This window comes from Herpailurus yagouaroundi, unplaced genomic scaffold (assembly GCF_014898765.1).
Source record: "Herpailurus yagouaroundi ecotype Mexico unplaced genomic scaffold, PumYag 142, whole genome shotgun sequence".
Taxonomy (NCBI): Eukaryota; Metazoa; Chordata; class Mammalia; order Carnivora; family Felidae; genus Herpailurus; species Herpailurus yagouaroundi.
In genome coordinates, this window is record NW_024412397.1 from 39,727,328 (window position 1) to 39,753,327 (window position 26,000).

General features: G+C 39.0%; 1 protein-coding gene across 4 annotated transcripts in view; it reads right to left on the reverse strand.

Annotated features, from left to right (window-relative positions):
• The window catches only part of ASXL3 (ASXL transcriptional regulator 3), a 157,039-nt gene that overhangs the window by 69,846 nt on the left and 61,193 nt on the right, over positions 1 to 26,000 (reverse strand). For all 4 annotated transcript variants that reach the window (XM_040479133.1, XM_040479131.1, XM_040479134.1 and 1 more), the window contains 3 exons: positions 22,626 to 22,747; positions 11,230 to 11,347; positions 10,152 to 10,271 (listed from right to left, as the gene is read on the reverse strand). In XM_040479133.1, the coding sequence (XP_040335067.1) occupies positions 10,152 to 10,271; positions 11,230 to 11,347; positions 22,626 to 22,747 (360 nt within the window). The remainder of the gene's footprint in view (positions 1 to 10,151; positions 10,272 to 11,229; positions 11,348 to 22,625; positions 22,748 to 26,000) is intronic.

Consider the following 26,000-nt stretch of genomic DNA (forward strand, 5'->3'; position numbering starts at 1 on the left):
AAAAAAAAAAAAAAAAAAAAAAAAAAAAAAAAAAAAAAAAAAAAAAAAAAAAAAAAAAAAACAAAAAAACCTCTATAGGTAACCACCAGAGGCAATTAAAAAGAATGATAACTTCCAAATAAATGCATGGAAGGAAATCTCAATGAATCAAATGGAAGGCATAAAAGTAGAAAAACAATAAAAATTAAGTCCAACAAAATCAAAATAATATAAATGGATTTTCATACTTGATTTACAAAGTAACGCAATCCACCTATGTGATGCTTACAAGAAATATACCTAATGATCATGAGGAATGGATGAAAATGAAATAAAGACATACTAGCCAGAGACTCAAAACAACAAAATAATACAACAATATTAACATCAGACAAGATACACAAAGGTAGAAAACCTTATTGGGGATGAGAAAGATCACTCCTTAAGTATAAAAGGAATAATTCACTGAGAAGATATAATGACCTTAAATCTGCATCCATTTAAGCAGCACATCATTCAAAAATTAAAACTGAGAGAATTAAAAAGAGAAAGTGCCATTACACAATGCTAGTGAGAAGTCTTAACATCTCCTACCAGAAACTGAGACATCAGACAAAAAAACTTGTCTTAATACAGAGAACTTTAACAACTCAATAATCAATGTTGAACTAATGAATTTAACATAGGTCACTGCACTGAGCTGTTAGAGAAAGCAATGTTTTGTCAGCACTCAAGGAACAGTAAAACAAACAAACCTGACCTATGAGTCTCCACAAATACTGATGAACAATATAAAACTTCATCTAATTAGGTAGCAATAACAGAAACACAGCAACTCTCCAATCCTCCCATACCCATTATTTGGACATTCAAAAGCATACATTTAAGTATTTCATAAGTAAAAGAAAAACAATTCAATGGAAATTAGAAAAAATTTGGATTCTAAATGACAATGCCAAAATTTGTGAAACACAGCTCGATTTAAAGGTAAATTTTACCAATTATAGAATAGAAAAAGAATTGAAAATTCAAAGTTAAGTGTACAAATGAACTATGCAAAAACTTGAAAAAAAAGGATTACAAAAATAAGAGTATACATTCATGAAACAGAAGGACAATGAAGACCATAAACAACCAAAAAAGGGTTTTATGTCTCATTTTTTTTTATTAGGCTAATAAAATAGATATACTTCTGGTGAGAGATCAAATAAATAAAGAGGAATGAAAGGTAGGGCCATAAATCTAGATATAGCATACAAGGCAGATATAATGAAAAAGAGGTGTTAAGTGGTATAATACTATGAATTTATCCAATATCTTTGAACACTTTTTAAGTTTATAAATACTCAAATTCAAAATAGAAATCCTGAATAAATTTGCAAAAGCCTTTAAAAAAATGGATAATTAGGCAACCTCCCCTACCCCACATACACACAAAACACATAAACAGCTCTAAAGATGACTTTTACCAAAACATTAAGGAGCTCTCTTAGCACTTCATTTTGTACATATTCCAGGGAATAGGTAAAGAAACAAAGATTTCCAATTCACTTCATGAAGTTAATATAACCCTTTATTCCAAAATTAAGGACAGGGGTGCCTAGATGGCTCAGTCAGTTAAGCATCTGACTCTTGGTTTCAGCTCAGGTCATGATCTCACGGTTCGTGAGTCTGAGCCCTGTGTCAGACTCCATGCTGACGGTGTGGAATCTGCTTGGGATTCTCTCTCTCCCTCTCTGTGCCCCTCCCCTGCTTGCTCGCTCTCTCGCTCTCGCGCTCTCTCTCTCTCTCAAAATAATAAACTTAAAAAAATAACTGGGCGCAGGGGTGGCTCAGTCGGTTGAGTGTCCGACTTTGGCTCAAGTCATGATCTCACAGGTCATGAGTTCGAGCCCCGCATCGGGCTCTGTGCTGACAGCTCAGAGCCTGGAGCCTGCCTCAGATTCTGTGTCTCCCTCTCTCTCTGCCTCTAACCCACTCGAATTCTGTCTCTGTCTCTCTCAAAAATAAACAAACATTAAAAAAAAAAAAAAAAAAAGAACATGGCCAGTATAAGAGAATATTCAGCCAACCCCACTTACAAAGACACAAAAAGGGTACAAAAGTTGTATCATTTAAAAAAAACCTAAAGCAAATCTGACATTTATTTAGTCAAGGAGATAGGTATACAGGTGTCTGCTTTATTCGTACTGTATCTGTATTTTTCTGTATGTTTGGTCTTTCACAATTAAAACAAAAAAAAAGTCCACAAGGAGAAAAGAATTAGGGAGAAGTTTCTGTTCTCAGCAACGGAGGCAAAAGCAAAACCTAGAGACGAAAAGGGTGACAAATGTAGGAAAGGAGTCTACTTAATTCTCATTTATGGCCTACATATTCTCATATGAAGGAGCTGAGGTCATTTACCAAGAGTGATTCTGACTGGGAGGAAGGTTGGGGAAATGAGAGAATTATAAGACTTTGAACCATGTTATAAGCAATATGAGAAGCAGGACCTTTGTGGTTGGTTACTATTTAGTATGGTTCAAAATCTTTAAGAATATCATTGATGAAAGAAGATTCAGAGAGGTATATAATCTTTTATGACAAACCCAAAAGATCTATTTCAAAGATGTCCAACTAAGCAAGAATATGTTCTATAATTTTGGAACAAAGAGCAGAGAAACTTCTTGCTAAATTTGTAGCCATACAGGATGTTTAATTCCATTTTAATTATCCTCACACACTTACTCTTAATTGGCTTAAGAACAATCCAATTATATCTGATTGTCTTATCTCATTAAAGCTGGTACCTCATCTCCCTACAGCATTCAGAGGAAGAAAAAGATGTCATTTTAGTGTCTAATTCCTGGACACTAGAGACTATAAAGTAGCTGCAGTCTGGAGAAGGAAGGATGAGAAGCATCAGTCGCCAAACTGCCAAAGTGAGAGTCTATGACATACACAAAGACACTAGGCTGGCCGCATGATAAAAATCATGGGGAAATACATCCAATCGGGTCAGGGAAATTCTCTATTATTTTGCCCAAGGGGAGTTCAAAGACCACCAATCTGAGTAAAGGCTGCTGACTGGAGCAGTTGATCAATGGGTAGTCTGTTGGCTTAAAGACTCCTATTTCGAAGAAGGGAACCCACAGAGAACTTATGCATAAAATGCACAGAGACACAGACATAACACTAACCCAGAGGGAAGAGGCACATGCAAGAAGCAGACCAGGGTCTTTCGTTAGAAGAGGCACTGCCCAAAGAAATACAAAAAGTTCAAAATGAAAGAGTTCTTTATTGTCGCAAAGAAATAAGAGAGGAATGATTCTAAAAGAGCACAGAGAATAAAAACAGCCGTTCAAAGAGTCAGTGTAAGGTAGAGGGGATGGAGAGAAATTATCAGAGGACAAAAGCTAATCATCTACAATGTGATTCAATGTAAACTTCACAAATGAGGCAATTGTATAAAAAAGTCTATCGAGTAGCGCTGAATCTATTAAAATGTAGTACTGACATTAAGAAACTATGGGGATTATTGTTAAAAAACAATATAAATGTTAACAATGTTGATGTTTAAAAATAATTAAACTAACAAAAATATGGAGTAGGAGGGACTATAATTATTCCCCTGTCCTTTATACTATATTGTCCGAAATTATAACGAGTAATCAAAAAAATCAGTTTTTCATGGTTTAATATCTTTGGAGACAACTTGTAGCAACGAACGTATCTTGTGGCGATGTTTAGCAATTTTGTTTTTTTGGTTTTATTTCTGTTCTTTTTATTATTCAGCTAAAATTAATTAAATTTAGCACTTTTAATTAAAATGGTTAATACAGTTTTTCTAAGATGATCTCTGGCTGTAGATACACATTAAGCAATGTAAAATCACCTTCTTCCACCAGGTGAGGATAAGAGAAATCTGAGTTAGAAGAGGTCCTTCACCCGACTCTGCTGGCACCCTGATCTCAGACTTTCAGCCTCTAGAACTCGAGTTAAGAGGCCAGAGTAGCAGGAGGACTCTATGCTTGCCTCATAACTTGAACACTGCTAGATAAATAACTGGATCATTCTGAACACCCAGGAAATCTGTCTAAGGACCTACAGAACAAGCTGCATGACCAGGAGGAGAGAAGAGGCCGCATGGTGGAGGGTAGGTGGTGAGGAGACGTGATCTGGGGGAGAAAAGGATCATGGGTACTGCGGAGAGGAGGGAGCCCTGATCACGGAGAGAAGAGACAGAGAAAAAGACAGAGGGAGCATCGCACAGGGGCTCACACAAGGAAAACTCTTCTCCAATGCCACTGACTGGAAAATGAGAGGGGCTGATTATCTTCAGTGTTTACAACCAGCAGAGCTCCAAGACTGGAGTTTCAGAGTTCTGCACCATGGATGGTATGGAGCCAGCAGGCACTGCAGTGCTTCTGTGGAGAAGGCAGGCAGAAGCCCAGGAGTAGATGATGCAGTCTGAAGATCCCCTGGGACACACTGGGCGAGATGTTTCCCCTTCTTGGAGTGCATCTGGGAGAGGTGGCATTGCCACACAGGGGACAAAAGAACTGGCAGGCACCATCGTGCTGCCCCATTCATTGGCACAGGCATAGTGATACCTGCTGAGGGTGGCTAAGCTGGACTCGGGCTTTTTGCTGTGCTTTCCTCCGAACTCCAAGCTCCTGCGTGTTGGTGTGACTGCCCTTCTAGGATAAACCAGCATCAGCTCTGCAGTGGCATGACCTTCCCCCAGAGGACCAGCATGGTCTGAGCCACGCTGGATCTCTAAAGTTTGGAGTTTTGAAACTCACCAGCAGGTCTGATAAAACATGGGTTTACTGTGCTGCTAAGCGAGCAGACGGCCCTGACACAAATGTCTCAGGTCGCTGGGACTCACGAGGGGGAGACCGTCTGCTCTCCTGTGAGGACTTTTCAGACAGTGGCGGGTGTGAACTCACCGGGGACAATGGAGAGGGCTGGTGCCATTCTTCTCCCCTGCCCATCGGCATGACTGAACGATAGCGACCAGCCCAGCACCCACAGTGGAGGCCAGAGCCACTTAAACCAAGCCCTGTCCCCCTGCACTCTGCAGGTGCTTCTTTACTAGGGCAAATGAGTGTGAGACAAGAGCAGCAGGTTCCTCCCCCAGAAGACCAGCACAAACTCCTACCAAGCCTGCTCACCACAGTCTGCTGTAAAGCTTCAGCTCTAGTGGCAACAGATTAGGCCTCTTAACAAGCAGACCAGAACACACCTAGTTAAGATCTGGCACATTCTGGACAAGGTCCAAACACTGCCCACTGCAGGCAAGGAGACGTTCTCCAAAGGCCTGACCTCAGAGAAAGGGCAGCCCAACCACGGAACATAGCATACACCAGAAACATCTCCTAAAGCACCAGGCCCTGAGAAGTATATGACCTCTTCTTAACGAAGCCATTACTCCCGGGAGCAGGAAACACAGGCTCTCCCAACACAGCGAAGAAGACAAAGGCCTAGACAAAGTGCCAATATTTTTTCCACCTGTGCCAACTCACCATGTTATCGTATCTACTCCATCAGAGAGATACTCAGGGAAATATTCTCAAAATTTTCATACATAACCATGGTCAAGAACAAAAAATAACCAAGAGAAGACAAAAAAAAAAACAAAAACCCTAAGTCGCCAGTAATGGCCTCCCATTCTGAGTGATGCATTTCTTTTAAGTTTACTTATTTATTCTGAGAGAGAGTGCATGAGAGAAACAGAAAGAGGTGGGGGTGGGGGGAGGGAAAGAGAGAGAGAGAGAGAGAGAGAGAGAGAATGAATCCCAAGCAGGCTCTATGCTGTCAGCACAGAGCTTGAAGTGGGGATTGATCTCACAACTGTGAGGTCATGACCTGAGCCCAAATCAAGAGTCAGACACTTAACTGACTGAGCCACTGGGTGCCCTATGATAAATTTCTCATAAAAGTTTCAACACTGGGGTGCCTGGGTGGCTCAGTTGGTTTGAGCATCTGACTTCAGTTCAGGTCATGATGTCACCGTTCATGAGTTCACGCCCTGCCATTGGGCGCTGTGCTGACAGCCTGGAGCCTGCTCCGGATTCTCTGTCTCCCTCCCTCTCTGCCATTTCCCTGCTTGCTTATGCATGCTCTCCCTCAAAAACAAACACTAAAAAAAAAAAAAAAAAAAAATTTAAAACAAAAAAGCTTCAACCTCACCATCAGAAGAACTAGAATGACTGAGGGATACTAAAGCTCAATTATTTTTTATTGTGGGCTCCTAACCCTCTCCAGGGAAACTGGCATATGAAGGGACCTGACAGAGGTCTATGGTGCTTTCTTACTTCCGTGTCCTCAGGGAAGCACACCAGAATCCCTTGTGCCCCGGGCTACATGCATGAGCTTCCAAGACCCAGGAGACATCTATACCAGAATAGGGTGACTATCTTGTAGTTTGACTAGTTAAGTAATTGCTAGACAGCAAAAGGAAGCACCTAGGGGACAATCAGAAGAACTGTATATCCTGCTAAGGAAATCTCACGATAAGGATGACAATTGAGACTGGATTTGGACTGGATTTACTTTAAGTTAGAACAGACTTACACCATTTCTTTTAATTCAGAATGATAGCAACAGTTTTATACATTTACTGCCACCTAGAGAAGGCAAAGATAGTTAAAACTAAATGTCTAAAACTGTATGAATTAGAGGTCTAGCTCTGATGGGGAAAACGCTCTTCCTGTCTGGCTGGCTCCTGGGTGTTGGCTGGGTTCATCTTTCCTTGCACTGGTTCTGCAACTCTACAAGAATGACCGGAACCCCACGAGCACAGGACCATTTTTATTGAAGGATATGTAAGTATGCTGAAGCCTGTAGGATGCCTCATTCATCCAAACTTACAAACCCATTCAGCTACTTATAAATAATCCACTCAAACCTTATCCAGCACCTGCTAAACCAGAGGCTTATAATGGGTGTGTGAGGACCTCAAAGACAGACACGAAGGTCCCTATTCCCAAGGAATTAACAACTTAGTGGCAAAGAGGGAAGAACAAAATACAAATAAATATGCCTGAAGAACTATTCAATACCATCCTGATTCTAAAATGCTTCACAGCATGGAGAATCTTTTACTCTGTAAGATTCCTAAAGTCACAGAACATCAAAAATATTTTGTAAAGTTTTTATTTATTTTGAGGGAGAGCCAGCATGCATGAGAGCTGGGAAGGGGCAGAGAGAGAGGGAGAGGAAGAGTCCCAAGCAGGCTCCATGGTGTCAGGGCAGAGCCCGATGCCGGGCTTGAACTCATGAACTGTGAGATCATGACCTGAGCCAAAGCCAGACACTTAATCGACAACTGACTGAGCCACCTAGGCGCCCCCAAAACATTACTTTCTTAAAAAGACGTGGGTCATTGTCTAGAAATGGTTACATTAAGGCTCTTTCTTTTATTTCATTTACATTTTTTCACTGTTTATTTTACAGGAGGCTTCATAGCACTGCTGACTTCACTTGCACAGGATAAGCTATTTCACCCTGTTTGCTGGTTAGTCATCAGTCACCTTTCTTTCCCTGTAATCAGCTTATTTTTGACAGTTTTTTACCTTAATTGACTTAATTTTAAGTGCCATCTTCTTCCTCCATCTGCTTAATTTTACAGGATCAGCCAGGATGTCTTAAGAGTGGCTAGCTTTCGCTTCATGTGTAACTAGTGTAGCTGCATTTGAACACTGACAGCAGACTCATCCTGTCACAGAGTGTCCTGCTGCTCCTCAGTGGGGCCTACAGGTCCAGGGCAAGGGCTAGATGATTTGACATAGATAGCCAACATAATGGTCAAGTCCAGAGCACGGGCTAGATGATTTGACATTCAGATACCCAACATAATGGTCAAGTCCAGGGCATGAGCTAGATGATTTGACATTCAGATACCCAACATAATGGTCAAGTCCAGAGTACGGGCTAGATGATTTGATATTCAGATACCCAACATAATGGTCAAGTCCAGAGGACGGGCTAGATGATTTGACATTCAGATACCCAACATAACGGTTTAGACTCCGGAGTTAGCTATGTCTTGGCCTTTATCTTAGCCATGTCATTTTTGGGAAGCCTCCTTAACCCTTGGGGCCTCAGCTTCTTCAGCTGAAAAATGAACATAATTCCACTGTACATAACTGAAGGCAGTAGTGAATGAGATAACTTCTGTCAAAATACCTAGACCATGGCATTAAATATGGGCAGTGAATATTATTTCACTTCTACATTCTTTCAATGATGTAGTTCATTATTCTACTACTCTGCAGTCTTAAAAAAAAAAAGGTTAAAAAGAACTCGGTGGTCTTCTTTATCACCTTTTTAATTTGCTAACAAGCCAGCTGAAATATTCTGACAACACAATTTTTAACATGTAAGATGTTTACTGCCATGCAGGGCTTCTAGGTAACAATAGCCGGAATACAAGAGATCCTGACTAAAGACCTGAACATCTGACAGGATCCTGATCACCTAATACACACTCCACTTGACTTCCAGTACTGAAGTTAGCTAAGTAATTAAATAGGGTGGCCCCTGTGCCTTGAATTTTCTTAAACTCATGATATGGCATTGGCTTTACTGAGGTTGGTAGCAGGCCATTTTTAACTGAAGGTCACTGACTTTTAAATTACTTAGGATACAATAACATGACTTTTTTTTTTTAGTACATTCTTTACATGTCACTCTCCCAGTATAGTTTCCTATTTTAGAAACTACTTCTATGAAATTACAAACTTTACAACACCCAAAATACTAGAAAAAAAACAAAAAAAAACCCATCAGCATATATGTAACTGAGGTTATACACAAACACATATTCATGCATTGGGGCTACACAAAAATTATAAAATTATTTAGCCTTGGAAATAATGCAAAAGAGGTAATTATACTACATGCCAAGAATGTAAAACAAAAATAAATTCTGCTTCCCCAAAGAGATCTTATCTAAAGATATATAAATCCTATTCAAAGACTTTTTATTGAAAGCAACAGGGTGCCAGCCTGGCTCAGTTGGTAGATCATGAGACTCTTGATCTTGGGGTCATGAGTTTGAGCCCCATGTTGGGTGGAGAGATTACTTTAAAAAGTTAAAAAGAAAGAAAAAAGAAAGAAAACAAGAAAGCTCCCAGGATTTAGCAAAATTCCTGGTATATATGATTGATAGGCAATCAATAAACCCAGATCAATAAACCTTTCCTACAAAGTTACTAACCTGAACTTTATTCTATATGTAAATATAGAATCAAGTTATAAAGTTAAACACTTGCTTGAATTCTATAAACACATGAACTGCAAATAAGAATTACCCTAAGTTGCCAAGAAAGTAAGTGGCAGAACCAATAAAAAAGTTCAGGTCAGTAACTTTGTAGTTTCTACCAACCATTTTACAAAACATTACAATGATCCAGGTCATTATCGTTACCCTTGCTCAGAGGTGAAATAACTGAAAGAAAGAAGCCATTAGGTCCAGACATCCAACAAGGCAGATTCGGTAGAGAATTACAATGTTCAGCCCCAGATGTGGTTTTTTTTTTCATCTTTTTCATTCTCATATTACGTTTTCCCTGAATGCTGCTGTTGAATTCCTGGTGAAAGTTATCAGGAAGGAAATCTGCAGAGGAAAACCCGGTGCTGAGTCTCAGGACCCAGGGACTGTGTCTCCCACACTTGTCGGCAGTTTTACACTGTTTTTCCGACAGGCACTGCTGAATATTTCAAGCAGCACAGATGACAAGCGAGGCAGAGCAGTTTTACTGCAGCAGGACCCCACTGACAATGTCCTCTATGGTTCAATGAACTCTTTACAAAAAGTTGTCTTTTTCCCCCAATACAGTATATTCCAATAAACGGAAACCCCGCTGCAGGAACAAAACATGGCATAGGAGATAAAATCATGACTTGGCAGATAATTTCTTGAATACACAGATCGTTTTAAATCTCCAACCTTTAGCCTCTGCTTCACCCAATGATATCGTGTACAGATTCAGCAATACACTTAAGACCAGACTGTTGGAACTGTATTTTCTTATTTAGTATCTTTTTTGGTTTAAATAAACTAGAAAGAATTTTAAGTTTCCTTGTTTATCCACTAAAAAAATGTCCTAAGAATTTTCTGTAATTTCACTGAAAAAGATACAAATCTCTAAAACGTGAAATGTCATAGGCTATTGAACACTCACCCAAACCAGACTTTTTTAATCGTTTTAAGTGCTGACTTGTTTGTTTTCCAGTGGGAGATTTTTGCCCATGTTTCATTTCTTTATCTGAACTGTCTGCTTCACCATTTTTAGATTCGGAGCCTAAAAAAGGAAATAGTTATTATGTCATTATCTTCCTCTTGCTGTCCTTGAAAAGAAAAATCTAAAATTGTTTCAAAAACCATAGATATAATCTCCTTTTCTATAAGTTAATTCACTACCTTTGGCCACAATCTGATTCCTCTACTGGATATAAAGAGAAAAGCCCAATAAATCAATCAAACAGAACAAAAAGCAGGAACAGATGGCCTAATAGTGGAGTCAAAAACACGTTCTCTGATCTGATAGCTTTTAAAAGAAACACTCAGATCTTTTGTAAAAACACACGAATAAGCTTCAACAATACTATACCATTTAGAGACCACGCAAGACAGAGACGGAAACATGAAGGCAGAAGAGAGGCTTGAAGAGAAGGAGAGAGCAAACCTCTAGAAATAACTTAATGCTGAAACAGGAACAGAAAATACACACATCAATCTATAATAAATAGAATGGTACATAGCTGATAAAGTGACAGAAGGTAAATTAGAAGAAAAGGTCAGGGCTGCGCTGAGGTGAGAAGAATGTTCCCAGAACACAGAAACTAATAAAGGATGCCCGATTTTGCAGAAGACTGAAAAACAAATTCACACTCACGGAAGAACTGCTTTTGATGGCATTACACACCAGCATGGGGTCCACCATTAAAGTTCAACATTCAAACAAAAGCCAAAGCCACAACAAAAAAATCCACCTAGCAGTCCCACACATTTTCTTACACCTATTGACATCAGCAAATGAAGTCCTTTGATGATGAACGAGCTGGTGCCTTTTATTTTCTTAAGAACAAAATGCCCTGTTAGTTTTGAATCACTGAAAGAGTCAAAAGTATAAAAAAATTAAAATGAAACCTCAAGTAGAAATATTATTCAGTTGCAGAGCAAATCTGTGACATCTCTCGCAGTGAGGAAGTCTCCTTCGGGCAGAAACTGGCCAAGCATACAATATTTGAGCTCTTTACCTGAAGGCGAATCCGACTGCTCATCAGACACCTTTAATGGTGTCAAAACAACACGAGGAACAGTCTTGTTTACCATCATTGAGACTCCATTTCTTCTTTTCTGCTGCTGCCTCAAAGCCTACAAAACATGATAATAGAATATAACATAAAAATATAGCCAAAATGATTTCTCATGATTGAATTAAACGGTCCATTTGCCCACCATTAGATACCACCTCTTAAGAGACTTAAATTCCACAGAGTCACTAATTTATCCTGATCCTTAATGTCATTTTCATGTCATTTTCCCTCAAGAGCATAAAATCAGGATTTGGCAAAGGGTATCAACCTGAGAGCGTTTTGGGGTATAATTCTGAAAACAAAGCAGCACTTAAAGGTTTGTTCTACCTCGGCAGCGTGGCTTGGGAGCCCATGGAACTTGAGGCCATGGCTCCCAAGTAAAATAAATGTAAAATAAATGTTTCAAGACCAGGATAAAAATATATGTGTCTGCACTTCTCTTGCAGGTGCGTCCTCTCCAGTGCACTGCTCAGTCAATCAAGTTAACACCGAGTGTCATCGGTATGTACAGCAGGTAAGGACTACAGTATTGATGCACTCACTCAGCCGTGGGGAGCGCTGCACAAAATCACTGAACATGGCAGGAATCATTTATTTCTGTGAAGGGAATCAGTCCTAATCTTGGAAACCTTGCAGCACTCGGCTTCTGTCTGCTTGACTTTGGGCATTAACCTTCAGAACACGAACATGACAGCGTTCTGGCAAATCCAGGAAAAAAAAAAATTGATACGAGAATAAATCTCTCCAAATGGGAGTGCTTTGTGTTTCGTAAATGAATCAACCACAGCGATGATAATGTAATAAAAGACATTTAAAAGTTCTGAAATACAGCTTATCCAGTGGATCGCTTTACACAGAAAATTACCTGTAATAAAAAGGGTATTCAGCACACGAAACTGAAGAGACATTAAATTCCCAGTTACAGGGAGGCTAAAATTCCTCAAAAGGTTAAAAGGCTGACCACAGACAGTCTCAAACATTTTTATTCCTGGCTTCTGTGCCATTTCTACCAATTTTATAACAACTCAGTTACTTGATTAATGTTCTTCGACCAGAAGTTGTCACAACCTCCTAAAATACTGCACCGACTATATATCCCCTGCTGTCAGAAACAATGTCACTGTATTTGCAAAGGGTATTAGTTGAATGTCCAACTTGTAGACCATAAGATTTAGCAATCAAATAATTACAGAAGTGAAAAATTAAACACCACTTAAATGAGAGAAAGCAGATTCAGATGAGATTTAGAACCAGATGGCAAAGCGAGTGGCTGGGGGAGTCTATTACAAACGATACTGTTGGCTATTAGTAACACAAGCAACTTCCCTTCAATTCCTACATCTCCTGAGCTTTTGTCAAATACCAGGCACCATGTGGGGACAAGAGATCAAACCCGAATAAAATGCCCTCCTCCTCACCTTTTGCTTGCTGTCAATAATATATTTAATGAGAACATGTGTGCCATAAAATATTTAGGACATTTACTCCTCTTTTTTTTCATCAAGGTGTACATAACCGCATAAATGTCTATAGCCTGGTGTAAAAGCTCAAAGCCATTTATAGACATTAACCTATCAATCCAATAACAAAACAGAATGAGGCAACACAGTGCCTCGAATTACAATTAAGACCATTTTTGCCTACTACGTAACACTTCACAAAACAATACCTGTGTACAAAGAATGATTAATTTTTAGGAGTCTGTACATCATAGATTTCGACTATTTCCCTTTGCAATCCAAGTGAGTATTTTAAAAAATATTCATTTTATGTTAGGGTGGATAGGTATATATTTGAAAATACTGCTTAAGAAAAAAAAATTAAACACAGGTGCTACCTAGAAACTGGAATCATAAAGTTAAAGACGCCATGTCTTTTCATAGCACTTTTGGTAGATAATAACTAAAGTAATAAACATTTTGTCCTGAGAGGACTCTACTATAGAAAAATTAGCAGCTGGACAGATAGCACACATGACAGAGATGGAGGAGGAGGAGGAGGAGGAGGGAGAGGGGGAGGGGGAGGCAGGAGGAAGAGAACCACCACCACCGGCCATGCCAGCACCACCCAGAGCGTCAAGGTGCAGCCACGGTAGGGATAAAGGAATACTAATCAGTATTGAGACCATTTCAATGATTTTTTTAAATAAATACGTACACAGAAATTTGAATGAATATTTCTTAACACAGTATTTTTAAATACTGAAATGAAACAACGTCTCTCGGTGACCAAAACTAAATGTCCCCCAATTAAAAAAATTATTTTAAGTGTATTTAAAATATGCACACTTTCCTGTTTTACTTCTGAAAAACATACATTATATTTGACCCCAAGTAACATTTCTATGGGCAGATAAACAAAAATTGGGGAGTCTTTGTTTGCTGCGAGGCCAGTCACAGCAGTGAAGCAGCAGGCTATGAGGCAAACTCAAGGAGTACCACAGTTCAGTTATTAGAAGGAGCATCTTGATCACATTTACTAGATTCATAGTCACTTTAGGCTAACTTGCAGATGCCAATTCACTTCCCAGAAAGCAGGATTTATTTGACTCTGGACACTAAGGACACCTTCCAAGCAGATCAAAATGTGGATGGAGGTAGAGGCAAACCGTGCTAAGTGAGGGATTTGGGATCGTGTGGGCTCCAAACAAGAAAACTCTGGCACTGGTCATGTCCATGAGGCTGGCTGTAGTACAATGGTTCCTGTATTAATAGTGATCCCTGTTTTCTTGTTGTAGGGTGTTCGTCCTGCAAGTAACGAAGCTAGTCGTTCATGGGTTGTTTGGTTACATAACTCTATTTCCACAACGGTGGGCACATCCACCACTCACACATATGCTGCGTGTCTCCTCACAATCCCTTGAAAAATGTGCAGTACTTTTTTGGAGCACATCGGCTGGGGTGAGACAATGACAGTGGGATGCGGAAGTGAGTGGGAAAGCACATATCCCATCGGAAGAGGCAGTAAGTACTCAACAGATGCGACACAACTAGATTTTTAGGTGAGTCTTCCTGTTTTTAAACAATGTACCAGACAAAACAAAGATGACTGAGCTAAACTCGGGCTGAGGGCACCAACCTTCGAGACCTACTACGCACCGATCCCAATGTTCCTCACCTCACCAGATAAATGAGTCTAACCATTGCCCAGCAGAGGGCTTATAATGTGAGGATCTGTAGAGGAACAGGGACTGGCGCGGAGCCATCTTACTGACTGTGTGGTGCACTGGGTAAGGGCAAGGTTGCAGAGGCAGAGAAAGAATTAACTAACCAGCTGAGTTAGGCTGGGTAAATTACTTGGGCAAAATGTCCCTATAAAACAGAGACAATAGTGTTGGTAAGATGTTTTAAATACGAAATCACAGAACAATACTTAACACTATTTGTAGCACATAGTAAATATTCAATAAATGTTAATGATATCTATCTAATTTACTCATCTGTAATGAATGCATTTTTTGAGGACTTACCGTTGTAGTCCAGTATACGCACTGCTGACCCATAGCAATGAATAAGACAAAAACATTTTTGTCTTCATTATTTCACATTTTAGCAAAAGACTGACAAGGAATCACAGAAAATAAACATCATAGTTTTACACACACACACAAGTACTTAGAAAATTATGCCAGGATGATGAGGGAGAATAACTGGGGTGGGAAGGAAAACCTCTTGGGGGGTGACAGTTGAGAGGAAATCCAAATGACAAGAAGAACCAGCCACGTGAAGATGGCAGAATCTCCAATCAGTTTAAAAAACAGTATTGAGACCCCTATCAGGAAAATTCTTTGGCGGTTCAAGGAATAAATAGCCAGGGTAGCTGGAAAAAAAGACTAGGAAGATGACAGAAATGGAAAAGAATTCCCCGAAATGATTGCCAAGGGTTTATTAGGAACAGGGGATTTATGGCCAAAGCAAAGGCAGCTGTACAACCCCAGTCTCTTCCCACAGCCTACAGTGACCACACTGGTACTTGTGCACTGGAGATGTGAAAGAGGCCTCGCAAAGAGAAAGCACTGGGTGTCTTCCAAGAAATAAGTACACTCTGCCTTTACGCACTTCTTCGGCATACAACTATAAGGCTCCACTGCATGCAGTACATTGCACCCCACACCTTGGACAAGCTTCCCAGCAGTTCTGAGCATTTTGAGCCCTTTAGGGAAGGGTCCTTTAACACTCCAGTAACACTTCTGCCTCACAGCCTCTGCATGAATTCTTTTCTGTGCATGTATGCTCTTCCCTCAGGCATCTGAATGGTTCATTTCCTCATATACTTGAGTCTACTCATTGCCTTTGCCCATCTGGGCTGCTAGAACAAGATAACACAGACTGGGTAACCTGTAAACAACAGAAATTCATTCTACACAGTCTGGAGGCTAGAGGCCTGAGATCACAGTGCCAGTGTGAACCTGTGAGGGCCCCTCCTTTAGACTATGGGCTTCGCTTTGTATCCTCTCGAGGCAGACAGGGGCTAGGGAGCCGTGGTAGGGTCTCTTTTGTAAGAACACTAACCGCGTTTAGGAGGGCACGGCCCTATTGGCCTAAACACTTCCAAAGACCTCATCTTCAAATACCATCAAATCGAAGATTTCAATTTATGAAATGTGGGGGACACAAACATTCAGGTCACAAACTCTTACACTGCATTTCCCACCATATCCTCCATCCCCAACATCCACTATGCCTTTTTCTCCTCCCATGGAAAGTATATTATACTGTGTAATGTCATTTTCTCTTCTCTTCCCCAACCTAGAATACAGACTCTACGAAAGACAAGGATTTTCATCTTTTTTTTTGTTCACTAACATATTCCCAGTTACTGGAAGATGATATGGGCTATACTAGGTGCTCAGTAAATATTTACTAAGTATAAATTAAAAACTCATAAAAATAATTTTAATAAAAATAGAAAAGCTCTCATCTATTTCTCCGTAAATTATATTACTGGTTTATTCAAAAGGCAGAGATTGGCATGGAACAATCAAGAAATAACTTTATTTTCCTAATGTTGCCTTCACATGTGTTCTGACCAATTTCCCTTTTCCATTTCTGGACAATACTTTACGTACAACATACAGCTTTTCGGGTCATCTTCAAGTATTTACACAGTCTCATTTTTCAGGCTTAAAAACATGAGTTTGACTATAAAGCCTTCTTTCTGCTCTCCCAGATCACACCAATGCTTCGGGTCAAAAACTACCTTAGTTAACAGATTCCTGATTTTACTCTTCCTCCATTTTCTTCCTCTATTTCTGGGCTCCCCAGGATTGGGAGTTGAAAAGGAGGTGAATAATAAGTCAAAGTTGTCTCATCCAGCATTACCACAGTCACAGAATTACAACTCTGGGGAGGCAGGAGGCCAACTGCTAGATTTGGATGGCATACATTATCTAGTTATATAGATAACGTTACCTATGTACTTATCATCTAGTTATAACTATATATGTATACACACACACACACATATACACACACATATAAAAGTGTGTATGTACATATGTATATATGTAGGTGTGTGAATACAAATAAAAATAAACATAAAATATAAATGAGAAATATATATATGTATACATATATACATACATACGTATATACACATACATACATATACATACATACATATAAAATCCCATCCTTCATGAATGTTTCTGTCTGAGTCTTTCTCTCACTTAGACTGTGCCTCCTTTCACCAAGAGAGAGGATGTAGCAGAGCTCTATACACTTTAATAAAATCTCCTTGGTTAATACTCCTCCAAATAAATCTTGAGCTATTTTTTTATATCAACTATTGATCCATGATCAAGGACCGTCTAGGCTTCTTTCACTAAGTCCTTTGAGGTTGTGTCTGGCACCTCTCTTTACAACAGGTATACGTGTATCCCATTGTCCTCAGTTTTGAGCTTTAGCTAAAATTCCAGAAGAACAAGAAAATTCCTGTTTTGTACTCTGCTACAAATAAAACAGAAGTTAAATGTAACTTAGTTTATCATTATCTAAATTTGGATATCCCAAAGCCTGGACAATAGAAAGCCACATAATAGATTAAGAAAATGAGACTAGGAGAGTCACTTTAGATGGTGGTGGGAGGTTTGTTCTTCACAAGGGTACCCTAAAAGGGAGATTTTATTTTGTTGTGATAAATTACAAAAGGTGGCTTTTTCTACTTCACACCAAAGGTCTCAATTAGCCAGAGGCAGCCCTGTTGACCAATCTATAACATTGCATTATTTTGACACTGACATAATGTAATGTCTTAACGTATTAGTCTTGATTCATTTTAGGGGGATGATATCATTGAGGTACTTCCAACTTATCAAGTCTTAGCTATACTTTGAAATACTAATGGAATATCTCATTCAACAGGTTTAAACCCTGTAATTTCAAAGCCAGGAACACACGTTATCAAAACGTTAAGAAGATGGCAAGTGTAAATGAGTCTACTATGAAGGAATATACCTCTCAGCTGTCCACGTATATAATGTCCAACACACCCAAGCTACACAGAGTACATGGCACCCACCAAGTTTAATACTTCCAGGTACTATTCAGTATGGAAAAAAACAAAAAACAAAAAACAGGCTTCAACTTGGAAATGAACTCACTTTCTAAAGTAAGTTCTAAAGGAAAACATAACAGGAAACAAACATAACAGAGCTAAACCAGTCAGGGAAAAGTAAAGATCCTATCATACATCAATTACAATTCTGGCTTTAAGCAAAAGGAAAGAAATCAAAAGATGCTGACTGAGCATCCTTTTCTCTAGAGATGTACTGTGATATTCTCTTGTAAAAAGAGACCCAAAAAAAGCCTTTAAATAAACATTTCATTTTGTAAACAGAAAGGCTTGTCAGATAACTCTAAAAAAAATGGAATGGTTCTCGTTTTTACTGTAATGAAAAATAAAATAAAACCTAAAATCACAGGCTCTGCGCTCACTTGGAATTTGCATAAACCAGGAATGCCTGCTTTATTTTAATAGAGAAACAACACTAACAATGTAACTTAAGAATGCACTGAATGCAATAAGTCCTTTACTGAAAAATGTGAAAATACCACATGCTGTGAATGCTAAAATAATTAGAAATACACACATACAAAACAGCTGGCTGTGTCAGGCACCACCAACTTGCATTGTTGCTAGTATGATAAATGTCCACGCCCATGTTCAGAAACTGCCATCACGCAACATAACCTTTGGAATTTCACAGTAGTGGTCAAACATATAAAGCTAAAGCAAAATACCAAGACCATATCTGCTTTGTGATATGAAGAGGGAAAAACTGCCTAAAACTGCCACTTTATGAAAAAAGTCTACCACCCTAAATAAATAATGAAGGAACTCAAATAAAACAACAGCAACAGCATAGAAAGGTTCTACTCTCCACCATGTTACATCCCATAACAGACTCATCCTTCCTTAATGTTACATTTGATTCTGCTGTTTAAAAACTTCTGAAATTTAATCTCTCTTAATTATCCTTCTTTAAAATTCAAAATCTAATCATTTCATACTTTTTTAAGATCATTACAACTAAAAAAAAAACAAGGTGGAAAGAAGACAGGGAACAGGGTAATAATCAGCAATCTGCTACTCTCCAGAGGCTTCTGACTATGTTTTATTTGGAATATGCTTATTCAGAAAAAAATACTGAGATGACAATATATTATTCAGGTAATTGTATCTAACATATGATGCTAACTAACATTTTGATGATTAGAAAGTAAAAGGGACCCAAATATTTAGGAGCAATGACAATATTCTGTATCAACAGGCAAGGGACATTCTAGCCTCCCTATCGTCCAGCCTATAATTACACTGCAATCCGGAGTGCTGCGAAGTACCAGAGCCACTCTCTATGGCAACATGCTTCAGGTGGGGGTGGTGGTGGGGGCGGAGACAGGGCCTCAGATCTGAGAAATCATGTCTGGCTTAGTTTGCATGAAGGCTTATTTTAAATTATTATTATTTTTTTTGCTACATTTAGTCTTACAAAGCTACTGGGTTTTGTTTATTTTCTTTTTTTCCACCTACTTCTTTCTAAGATTCCACATGGGCCAATATACACTTATATTACTAGAGTCCTACTGACTCAGAATATACTTCTAGTAAAAAAAGAGCTATATATTTGATATAGTTGAGTGTCTACCATTATAAGTGTTGACGCTGAGCATAAGCAGTCTGTGTTCGAAAATAAGATTATGGACTTTGCTGTCTTGCTTTCCTTACATTATACAAATACTGAAGAATGTAAATGTCCTTGGATATCATACTACATACTACATACCATATGCTAAAAGGCAGTATTCGTTAAGAGGGAAGAATCTAAAACTATGATTCTGGGTTCAAATATCATCTCCCAAACTCACTAGCTGGACAATTGTGGGCAAGTTAGCTAAAGTCTCTGGGCCTTATTTTCCTCATCTGAAAAATGGGAATACTAGTACACACATTAAAGGATTTCTATAAGGATTCAATGACATAGTATATATAAAATGCAGAGCATAATGTCTAGAATTCAGAGAAGTAAATATCAGCTAATGTAATTATTATTAGGGTCATTCAGCTGGCCCTGCATTCATGAGATTATGACTTATACGTGCATTTATACACACAAGAACATATTCACAAGTAGAGAAAACACACACACATATATATATATATATATATACATACACATACATACACTTAGAGCGAATTCTATTTGGTCATAGCCATCCAACTATCCAAAAGAAAAGAAAGCTGCAAATTTGCTGAGGCTGCTACAATTTAAAATGCTTCATGTTCAGTCAATTTTTGAAATGCTGTCTTAAGAAATTCAGCAATTACAGGGAATCTGGGCAAAATTCTGCAAGAACAGCTTTTTTCTAAATGTATTTCCAATATGAATTTGATTATTAATCTAACATTAGCATATCTTTTACATATTGTGCTATATTCTCACTGTAGCTAATTTGCTATTTGGTTATATAATACGAAATCTTAAGAAATTAATACTCTTCTAGGACATGAAGAAGCTTACAGGACAGGTTTCTTAAAACAAGGCTTAAATCCTAAGCAAGCAAGTGGCAGTTCCCATGAGCACATGCTCTACAGCAAAACAAAAACACTAACTCAAAGTTAAAAAATGTTTTAGTAATGGCGAAACATGTTCCAGTAATATGAAACATGTTCCAGTAATATGAAGCCTAAATGCAGAAAGTAAAAAATAATGGGACATAACAATACATGGATTTGAATCTCTATCTTTACATTCATATACAGGGATGTTTCCTAGTGTACATAGTTTTTAAATCGCTGCCCTTCAAAAGTATGACTTTCATTTATGATTGTATCTATGTTTCTTAAGTGCTACAAGTACCAGTATCCAGCTTTGCATCCTTTGTTCTATCCCGGTTAGTATTTTATTATCTGCATCCTATTTGCCGCCTGAATGAGCCTTTTCCCAGACTTCCCTGTCATCCATCCTTTATTTCGTCAATTAAAAAGGGATCTCAACACTGAATTCAATTTTGTTCTTTGATTTAAAACATTTCACAAGACAGAAATGGCAAGCTCACCAAAGATTATTTGATGCAACACTAATTACCTTAAATACAATACCAATGAAAGGAAATACTGCAATTTCGATAATTAGTAGAGAATAGAAAAGTAATTTTAAGTCAGTACAAAAATGTTGAGTTTCTTTCCTAAGCGTCCTTGTTTGAAGTAGAGGAGAAGGTACATGGAGACATTCTACGTCTAGGAGATTGGATATGACTATTAAGAACTTTACTGGTTAGTGAGACTTAAAAAAAATTAACTTTATTTAAAAAACATGATTTCTCGGGGCGCCTGGGTGGCTCAGTCAGTTGGGCGTCCGACTTCAGCTCAGGTCATGATCTCACGGTCCGTGAGTTTGAGCCCCGCGTCAGGATCTGTGCTGACAGCTCAGAGCCTGGAGCCTGTTTCGGATTCTGTGTCTCCCTCTCTCTTTGACCCTCCCCCATTCATGCTGTCTCTCTCTGTCTCAAAAATAAATAAACATTAAAAAAAATTTAAAAAAACAAACATGATTTCTCTTCCCTTGTTATAAATTTATCACCAGAATGATACTTCTCTTCCTAGACTTGGTAAGGGCCTGAAGGAGGTGAGATTGAGGGGGCTGTCACAGAAGGATCAAAACAGGAGTGCCTGGGTGACTCAGTCAGTTAAGCGTCCAACTCTTGATTTCAGCTAAGGTCATGATCCAAGGGTCATGGGATCGAACCTCGTGTAGGGATCCACAATGAACATGGAGTCTGCTTAAGATTCTCTCTCTCCCCTCTCTCCCTCTCCCTCTCCCTCCCTCCCTCCCTCCCTCTCTCTCTCTCTCTCTCTCTCTCTCTCTCTCCCTCTGCCCTGCTCAGGCTCTCTCTCCCTCTCAAAAAAAAAAAAAAGGATCAAAATAAAATATGTAAGAGGAAAGCAGTTAAACAAGGGAAAGCCATGAATTTTCACATGAACAGCCACATACATAAGCTTTCCACTTACTGACAGTATTACCATCCTGCAATGTCCCCATCTAACCACAGCATCTCCTCTCCTCTTGCACACACAATTCAGAATCTGCCAGTGCGGCAGCAATAGCTAACATTTACTGAGTGACTATAACGGTTCACTCATTGTACCATGTGCTTTCAACTTCTCACCTCACTTGATCCTCAGGTCATTCCCATGTGAAAGGTACTACTATTTTCCACATTTTCTAGAGAAGAAAGTCGAGATTCAGGGAAGAAAAGTGTCTTGCCGAGAGTTGCAAGCCTGGAGGCCAATCTTACAACCATTCCCTCCCATCACCATCTCAGGGCAAGGATGCAGAATTCAAGACTGCTTATGTAATATCAAGATGATACTGCAAAATTAACCAAACACTCACTGATGGACATTCTTGCTCAAAGTAAGCCACAATTACTGTTTTTCTTATTTGTAACTTAATGCATCTCAGTAACAAGAAAGAAATTATCTATTTATTTTTTTACATCAGCTATCAGTTAGACATGAGACCACAGAGGCATTATTCTCAACATATGCAATGCATTTATGAACCCACTATGTTTACTATAAACCTTACTCAAGAAAATCTTAATATAAGTTTTTATGATTCCAAGGACATTTTCCCTCTTCTTTTTTACATCAAAGTTCTCAGCCAAGCCTCTCCTAGTTTTCAGCACAGAGTAAAATTAGTGTTAGAATATTATGGAAGTGGTTGAACGTAGGACACGTCTGTTGCTTTCTGATTGCTGTGTTCTTATCTACTTTGCTTTCTCCACATAACACCTTAAGAAGGTAGAACAAAGAACAAATGCCAGCTCTCTTACCTGTTTAAGAGCCTTTTTGGTGTGTTGTTGAAAGGAAGACACTAACTTGCTCTGCACTGCTGTGTTAGCAAGACTTGAATCTCGAGTGGAAGATGCTTCATCAGTTACCTGCTTTGCACAAACTAGAGACACAGAGAGATAATGATATTACTAATTTGAATTCCTTTTTTTATACCCACTGTAATTAACTCGCTTGGAGCTTCTCTCCAATTGAGAATGGATACCTAAAATAAAGCCAAATAGCACAGTAAAAAGAAGAGCATCTAGATTTGAGAGAAGAGATCGGTTAATAACTGTGTGGCCACAGTTTCATGTAACCTCTCTACACCTCCGTTTCCTTACCCACTAATTGATGATAATTTCTATGTCATGGGGCTGTTGTGTGGACATACAAAAGAAAAACATAACATGTGCCTCAAGACTTGGGCAATGCATAGTATTTTTGAAGAAACAATGTAAATTAACGAAACTGTTTCAAATCTACCAACCTCCATGTTGTTCTTTAATTTACCAGCCCTCCTTCTACAGACTCTACGGCCTACTGTGACACGTTTACCTTCTCCTATGGGCCAAGACATCTACCATGGAGAAGGAAAAATAAAATCCGAGATTCTGGATGTCAATTTGAGACAACTGTGTTCAGGGAAACCGTGCCCTCTTTAGATTACCACGTAATCTGCCCACTTGTACCAGAGTCAAGCTTTCCTGTCACCTATTCTACAGAGGACATTTTCTTCAAAAAGGCTGCAGAAGAGCCAATGTCTTGCTGTCATGGGTGACAAAGGCCCACATTCACTTTCTTCTCTATGATGCCTGGATTATAGCTAGAACTCTTCTTCAGTCCTCAAACCTTCCACCTGAGAGAAAAGGTCAACCACTGAGTAACTTCGGCAGCAGCACGGACGCTGGCCCTTTTCTATGCACAACAGAGGGGAAAGAGTTATTTGGAAAATCAAAGTAAGGAAGCACTGTAATTAGTGGCAGAATGGAGGCATATGTCAAAGGCAGGAGGCAAGAGGAAGTTAGATGGAAAAAAATAACTTGAGAACATATTGGAAAAGCTCAAAATATGACTTTTTAAGGGCACCAGGGTTAACATTAATCCAAGAAAATTTCCAAGGAACAGTAACTTGAGAGGATTCTGACCTGAGCTCTAGAGGCAGGTGGAGGAGTAAAAATTGTTCTAGTCAAAAATGGAAGCATATGCACGTGCATAGTGTTGAGAACACTAAAGCTGCTTTAGATAGACTCAAGCACATGCTGCCTAGAAATTAAAAATGTGGTTCATGAAAGAGAATGTTAGGAAAAAAAAGAATTAGTCAAGTTTTTTTTAATACAGAAATTAATCAAGGTACTGATTACTAAACAAAATGAACAAGTTTTGGACCATGAAATAATTGTTAGTTATTAATGCCAAGCACTTTACATATGTGATCTCATTTCACCCTTGCCACTTCCTTGCTGCTTCCTTGCAAGATGGAAAGGCATTGTCTCTGTTTTTGAGAGAGAAAACTAGAGCTCAGAGAGGCTCAACTACTTGTCAATAGTATCACAGCCAACAAAATAGCAGAGATGGGAGCCTGGGCCAGACCCATAGTTTCCCACTTAAAATATTCGGCCTCAAAGCCCCACAACTGATGCAAAAACTTACTGTCTAAAGAAGTTTAATTTAGTTGCATCCTGTTGAAAGTGCTGTAACAGGAAGTTAATAAGGGCAGGGAGATCAAGTCATTTAGTCACCGACATGAATAAACATGAGAGCGAACGGCTCAGAGAGTACTAGGGTTGAAGACACAAAAGGATTTGCCCATGGATGGAGTCAGAGAAGCCCCTGAATTAAAGATCAGGTGATACCATACGACATTTTTCCTTAAAACACTCTAATCGTTGTAGTTAAGAAACATTTTATAACACTGCTTGCATGAACTATGGCTCCTAGGTTTTTCTCCCTGAAATGATCACTTAAATCTTAACACACTGCCAAATCTTACTCAAGAAAGATTAGAAATCAATCATCGGTTTACATTCCAAAGATAAACTGACTTTTAAAGTGATTATACACATGGTCTTTTCGATGTTCTGAGGTCTCTATGAAGTGTAACAAACCGGGAACTGAGAGGAATGTGGCCAACAGGCCAAATGATGCCAACTGCACGGGCCTCAAAGCCGAGCCACAAGCAAAGTGGGCATTAACAAATGCGTCTTATTACTTCACGTTCTTAGAGTAGTATTTCCACCTAGACAAATGGAAACTTACTGATTAGTTAAAAAGGAGAACAAAACGCAGTCCATGGATTTTAGGGAATTTATGGAAAACAGGAGAATGCTTCTGCATATTGAACATCTACACAAATTTACCAATTTGCTTATTAGGAAGTACTTTTATTCCTAAGTCTTTCAAAGGTAAACTCCAGTGAAGCAGGATCAAAAAATGACAAATGCTGGGGCACCTGGGTGGCTCAGTTGATTAAGTGTCCAACTCTTGATTTCAGCTCAGGTCATGATCTCTCAGTCATAGGATCGAGCCCCACATGCAGCTCTACACTGAGCATGCAGCCTGCTTGGAATTCTCTCTCTCCCTCTCTGTCCCTCCCAATAAAAATTTTTAATTTTTTTTAAATGACAAATACCGAATTAGTACGTATGTAATTGAAGCCTGCTATTCCCCTCATATTCTTCTGACTGCAGCAATAAGCAGTACACAGCTCTCCTTCCTGAGGATGACAGGTACCTTACAACTCACTCTATTTCTCTCTGACCTAGGAAGTCACTGAATATCATGATACCTATTTCAGTATCAGAAAATATATTGCATTGTTGGATTTAAATTCACTACTGCGCTATGTCAATAGTGATTCACATGTATTTTGTGCTTCCAAAAGGAAGATTCTGCTCAACTTAGAGCCCAGAATTTCAGATGGAGGGCAGGGCGATAAAACGAAACAGCATCAAGGAATCCTATGAAGTTTTTTTTCTCAAAATGACTCATTTTCCTTCCACTAAATTCTATTTTGCTCTATCTTCCAGTCCATCCTACACTCGAGAGAAGCATCATGAGGACTCCTTCCTATATAGTTTATTTCCTCCCTGATCCCCTCTTTTGGAACTTGCTCCTATCTCCTGGGACAAAACCATTTTTCCCCTAATTATTTATTTCTAGTAACATAATTATAGAATCTTTAAAAAAGTAAATACAAGGGGGCACCTGGGTGGCTCAGTCGGTTAAGCATCAGCTCAGGTCATGATCTCACGGTCCGTGAGTTTGAGCCCCACTTTGGGCCCTATGCTGACAGCTCAGAGCCTGGAGCCTGCTCCAGATTCTGTGTCTCCCTCTCTCTTTCTGACCCTCCCCTGCTCACGCTTTGTCTCTGAAAA